Source organism: Monopterus albus, unplaced genomic scaffold, assembly GCF_001952655.1.
Source record: "Monopterus albus unplaced genomic scaffold, M_albus_1.0 scaffold26.1, whole genome shotgun sequence".
Lineage (NCBI taxonomy): Eukaryota > Metazoa > Chordata > Actinopteri > Synbranchiformes > Synbranchidae > Monopterus > Monopterus albus.
The window spans coordinates 1,814,763-1,820,292 of NW_018127906.1; the positions used below are offsets into that span (position 1 = coordinate 1,814,763).

At 47.9% G+C, this 5,530-nt stretch overlaps 1 protein-coding gene across 6 annotated transcripts in view; it reads left to right on the forward strand.

The window, feature by feature from the left end:
* The window catches only part of LOC109957355 (dematin-like), a 19,289-nt gene that overhangs the window by 7,892 nt on the left and 5,867 nt on the right, over nucleotides 1-5,530 (forward strand). Inside the window, exons 1-6 of one of the 6 annotated variants that reach the window (XM_020595180.1) lie at nucleotides 2,352-2,442; nucleotides 3,191-3,225; nucleotides 3,507-3,587; nucleotides 3,674-3,802; nucleotides 4,447-4,491; nucleotides 5,075-5,258. In XM_020595180.1, the coding sequence (XP_020450836.1) occupies nucleotides 3,214-3,225; nucleotides 3,507-3,587; nucleotides 3,674-3,802; nucleotides 4,447-4,491; nucleotides 5,075-5,258 (451 nt within the window). In that variant the 5' untranslated portion in view covers nucleotides 2,352-2,442; nucleotides 3,191-3,213. Of the gene's footprint in view, nucleotides 1-2,351; nucleotides 2,443-3,190; nucleotides 3,389-3,503; nucleotides 3,588-3,673; nucleotides 3,803-4,446; nucleotides 4,492-5,074; nucleotides 5,259-5,530 lie in introns of those variants that run through there. The other 5 variants (XM_020595178.1, XM_020595179.1, XM_020595176.1 and 2 more) reach the window with 5 other exon arrangements.

Below are 5,530 nucleotides of genomic sequence, written 5' to 3' on the forward strand. Positions count from 1 at the left end.
AGGCCCCCTCGACATGTGGCCGGCAAAAGCCGGGAATCGAACCACTAATCCTCCGGAAAAGTGCCCTGTCGGATGGTGTCACATTTTTTGGATGGTGGAGGCCCTTCATGGTATTGGCCCATCATGGTGCCAGCTCCTCATGGTGGAGGCCCGTCATGGTGGAGGCTCATCATGGTGCCAGCTCCTCATGGTGGAGGCCCTTCATGCTGCCGGCCCCTCATGGTGGAGGCCCGTCATGGTATCGGCCCCTCATGGTGGAGGCCCATCATGCTGCCGGCCCCTCCTGGTGGAGGCCGTTCATGGTGCCGGCCCTGTGTTACTACCCAGTGAACTCTGTATAAACCTCAGCCTCTGGACGCCTCCAGTCGGTGTCTGATTTGACTCCAGAGATGTTGATGGATCCTGTTTTTTCTCATCAGAATTTCATCTTGGTTTCTTCCAACCCTGACCGCCGTCTTTCCTGAACCTTAACTGAGAGTTTTTGCACATAAACAGATCTTAGTCACAGAGTTCACAGGTCAGAAAACAGTTTTTTACCTTTTGCATTACAGCTGTTGATGTTGTCAGCTACAGTCGATCTGGGAAGAAATACCACTTGGTAAACCCCATCTGTGACAAGCTTCGCTGAGTCAAACAGATGTGATTATCTTCTTGTGCCTCACACAGAACCTCTCTGAGCTCAGTGTTCGTCAGTTCAGAGCCGATCTTAATGGTAAGCTCCTGCTGGCACCATCACTTAGCAACAGCATCGACTGACTGGAAATAAAACCTGAATCTGAAAATAGCTGCAGAGCTTCAGCGTGGGATGTTAAAGAGAAAACAAGTGGGGGGGAGGGGGGGCAATCTGTGTTCAGAAGTCCATTCACTTATCTGCTGAGTCTTAACAGCGACTTGGTGTGAGGGTCTGGAGTCAGACCTGTGACAGGACCAGGCACACACAGAGTCCAGTCCGACACGTAAACCTTTCAGGTTGTCGTCCTGCAGCAGCTTCACCCGGACATAGGTTTTGCACACCAGGCTGTTTGTTTTCTGTTTTCTCACAGCTTCTGTCAGAGGTGTGAAAATGAACCCAGGTAACACGGTGACGCAGCCAGTGCTCTGCTTCCTTTTGCCTCCTCGAATCTCTGTGAAATCTGTGCTGAAGAAACCCAGCCGACGGCGAACACGTCAGGCACGTCTTCAGATTTAAACTCTTGCAGCATTCGTCTCTACAGTTTGCACAACCACGGGTCATCTTTTAGTTTTTAGATGAGTTAAGTGACAGGCAGTCGGCAGAGACGGGGTCCACCCCGGCACCGAGGGAGGCTCCATCCTCTGTCTGACTGCACGGATCTGACACCTGATTCCTTCAACTTATTGATCACCAGGTCGCCACACAGTAACTGATCTCACTCCAGAGACAGATCTCTCTCTGAGGTTCCACTGTGTCTCTATTTCTAACGCCAAGTTTTCCCTTCAGGAGCTTTAAGTTTCGCTGTCGGTATCAAACTGTATGATACTTTATTTAACAGAGTCCGTTGTTCCAACCGCTGTTTTTCTGGCCGACTTCCTGACTTCCAGATGTTTTTTTTTATATCATTTCAAAATTAGAAGCGCCTGTTACCACATGTGACATTATTAGAGTGTAAGCAGCATGTTTTGTTGTTGGAGCTGGTTTGATGTAGTGGTTCCCAACCTAGGGCATGGGCCCCTACAGTGGGTCACCAGGTAAATCTGAGGGGTCATCACGTGATTCATGGAGAAGAAAGAAAAAACACAGCTGTGATTCACTGAGCTGTTTTCAGTTAGTTTGTTTTTTGTTTTTATATTGTTTTACTCCAGTCCTGTACCGAAGTAAGAGTAGAAATACCACAGTGTAAAAGTACTTTTACAAGTAAAAGTCCTGCGTTCCACATGCTCAGTTTTAAAAGTCTGAGTCTTAAGAGTAACCAGTAGGTACAGGAAGTGCCTGGTTAACTGGATGTGTACATGTGAACACTTTCTTCACTGTCTCTCTATGTATATATGCCTTCTTGTCAGTTATTCAGGAAGGACAGGCCCAGAAGACAAGTCAAACTGAAATCACAGACGCTGGTCAGGACATGCTGTAAACTCACATGATTTCAAAACGTCGGCTCTGTTTTAATAAATCATGTGCAGCTATTTGTCTCAGTTAAGATCTGGAAGGTAAACCTCCCACCCTGCTGACGGCGTCGTCTCGCCATAGCAGAGCCTTTTTATTCTCTAGTGTTTCAGATTTCCGGTTTGTTTGGCAGATCTGCCTCAGATGGTCTCCAACCAGTCTCCCCAGTGCTGATGTCTGCTGGTTTCCAGTGTCGCTGCACTCTGAATAATTCATGTGTTAATAAGAGGTTGACTGGGTGACGCGTCATTGCCACTGGGAGCTGTGGGCACTTTCACCTTCTGATGTCTCTGGTCGTTCTTCACACACAAAGCATGCGTGTAGGTGATTTTGTTGTGTTCAAGACAAATGGAAATTAGAGTACTCACCACTCGCCGACCTGTAAACACTGTTCAAAATAATGGACAACTGCAGATCTTGTTTTACCAAAACATCTGATGCACTAAATATACCAGTGGTGGCAAGTACCTTAACCGAAGTATCATATATAAGTACATGTTTGAGGTACTCTTACGTTCTTCAGTATTTACGTTTCATGTTACTTTATACTTCTGCTTCACTATAAGTGGATACTGCATGTTGTACTGTTCTCCATTACTTGTCTACTTTGTCTCCAGCGCACAGTATTTGCTCTTCACCTCACAGCAGATGTGATAAAACTAATGGAGCTTGTCTTCCCAGTTTGCTTTATATCTGCTGCTAACTGCCAACACACACCACACAGACATGGTCCTCTGTTCTCCCTGAGGTAACGTGAGTGTGTGCAGGCTTTCCCTGTCACCCACAATTCCGTAGTGTGTGTGTGTGTGTGTGTGTTTGTGTTTGTGTTTGTGTGCTAAACCTCGAATCAGACTCTGGAACTGTCACTTTGTGTCCGTCAGACAATAGAGTATTCTGGGAGTTGCACTGTCTCCGCTCCGTCAGGGAGGCCAAACACCTGCTGTCAGCTGACTCACCTGCTTCTATTTCCACTTTGTCATTAACATGTAGTTTTACTCACAGTATAAAGTCCCATAATATACAGTTTGTGCACGACACAGTACCATGTTATGTCTGTGTCTCTCTCAGGGAGCGACCAATCAGCAGCCAGGATGATGCCCAAGGTAAACATCAGCTTTCCTTCACTGACTTCTTCATGTTTCTGATGTTTGAGTGTTGATGTGAGCGACGGCTCTGTGCGAAGCAGCTACATGTGAACACTGAAGGTGGATCAGCGTCGTCATGTTCATCACGAGTTTGTCTGAAATGATTCTGGAAGCGGCACAGGTGTTGATTATTTCTGGAGGGATAAAAAACAAACAAACATATTAATTCCTTCATCAGCTGACATCCTCGTTCATTCAGTCTGCGGTCTGACCTCTGACCCCTGTGTGTGTGTTAGCAGCAGCTGGCTCAGACGTCTCCAGGGAGTGTGCTGTCGCTGAGAGGCTCCAGCAGCCCAGGATCCCCTGCTGCCGCCATCATGGTGAGACATGCATAGATCACGTCATATGATCCTTCAGATTAATCTTGAGGCAGTAATTTGTGACCTCTGGCTCTGTCTCCCTCCAGGCCCGAGTGGGGGACGGGGTTATCGGCTACAAGGACTTGGCAGCCTTACCGAGAGACAAAGCCATCCTGGAAATAGAGAGGCCAGACCTGATGATCTACCAGCCGCACTACAGCTACAGTCCACTGGAGGTGGTGCTCTTCACCTGATGTTTTCAAAGCATAAGCCTGCTGATGCTACAGTATGCATTTTGTTTATGGGAGCAAATCCGGTGTGCACATCTGAACCAGCAGTGAACAAGATTGCGAATCCATAGCCTCATGTCCCTTCTTCCTCTGTGCCAGAGGATTTTGGACTGTGTGAGGTGGAGGAGTGTTCTAGAAACACCAGTAGGGTAGTTGTTGTGGTTTGGCTGCCGACTGCACCGATCACCACGACAGTTAGAGCGGCAGTTAAAGCAGGGCGAGCCGGTGTGACAGCAGCTGCTGTGGCAGGGGCTTTGTTTTTCGGGCTCTGTTGGCAGCATGAGACATCAATCTGCTGCTTACAGACCCGGCGTCTCGTCACCACACCTGAGACTATGGACAAAGCAATAACGAGAAAAGAAGCAAGGACAGTGACTGACTCAGTACAACTAGGATGTGAGAGGTGTTCAGGGTCACTCTGCCGTGACCCACTGCATGTCACCTCCTCATTAAAAGCAAATTTAGAAAAATCACAAAAGCCACCGAAGAACAATCTGATAGCTGCTGTAAATACAGGCTGCTGTGCTGTTAGCTCACTGGTGTCTGGATCTGTTTTTGAGTGTTTAATCTACTTTTATTTCTCTTCTCAGAGGTCCTTGTCTCCTCGCTCCATCTCTCCTCCTCCCTCCCCTGAGGTAGGACCCTCTCTCTACATGTCATGATGTAGTTCATCTTAAAGATTTCACTCTTCCTATTTACAACTGGGTGACAGAGACGACAGGCATCAGGTCTCCTCTGTCGGAGGAGGAAACCTCTTCTGTCCGGACCAGATCCCCTCATTGTGTCCAACTCCTTGATTCCTCTCTCCTCGTCTCTCATTGGATAGATACCAGTTCTTTTAACTGCATCCACATTTCCCCCATTTGCGAATTTTTCTTGCGTCTTAGTCCTGCCCATATAAGCTGCAAAGAAAAAATGTGAGGAGAGAGGAATCAAGGAAACATGTTTAAAGAGACATGAGACATCATTCCTCTGATCCTTCACCTGAACCATCCAGTCACCAACTGGTTTTAGATAAAGGCATCATATAGGAGACCTGAGATGCAGCCAGCATGTTTCCTCTTCATGTTCATATGTGTGAATCTTGTTTACATAAGTTTTATTCATGCTCTTGTTAAAAAATAATGAAGAACCAGGTGAAACTGGGTCCTGGCCTCTGAGCAGACCCCGTCCAGTTGAGGGTCTCCCATTAACCCCTGTGTTCCTCTGTGTCTGCAGAACCTGTCCAAGGACTGGTTGGAGACCCGATCTCCTGGAGGATCCTCCCCTGGCTCCACATTCCAGACCAATCAGACACACCACTCACACACTCCCCCGACACCACACACACCAAATGTGCCACACATGCCCAGCACACACGTCTCCGCTATCAAGAACACAGTGCAGCATTTCCACCGGCCTGGTGAGGACACATGTACACTGGTTTTTGTTTGGCTTCCTCTCCTGTCTCCACTCCTCTCCTCTCCTGTCTTGTTTCCTCTCCTCTTCCTTCCTCTCTTCTCCTCTCCCCTCCTATCTTATTTCCTCTCCTCTCCTCTCCTCTCTTATCCTCCCCTCCTCTCCTGTCTTGTTTCCTCTCCTCTCCTCTCCTGTCTTGTTTCCTCTGCCCTCCTCTCCTATCCTCCCCTGCCCTCCTCTCCTCTCCTGTCTTGTTTCCTCTCTCCTTCTCTCCTA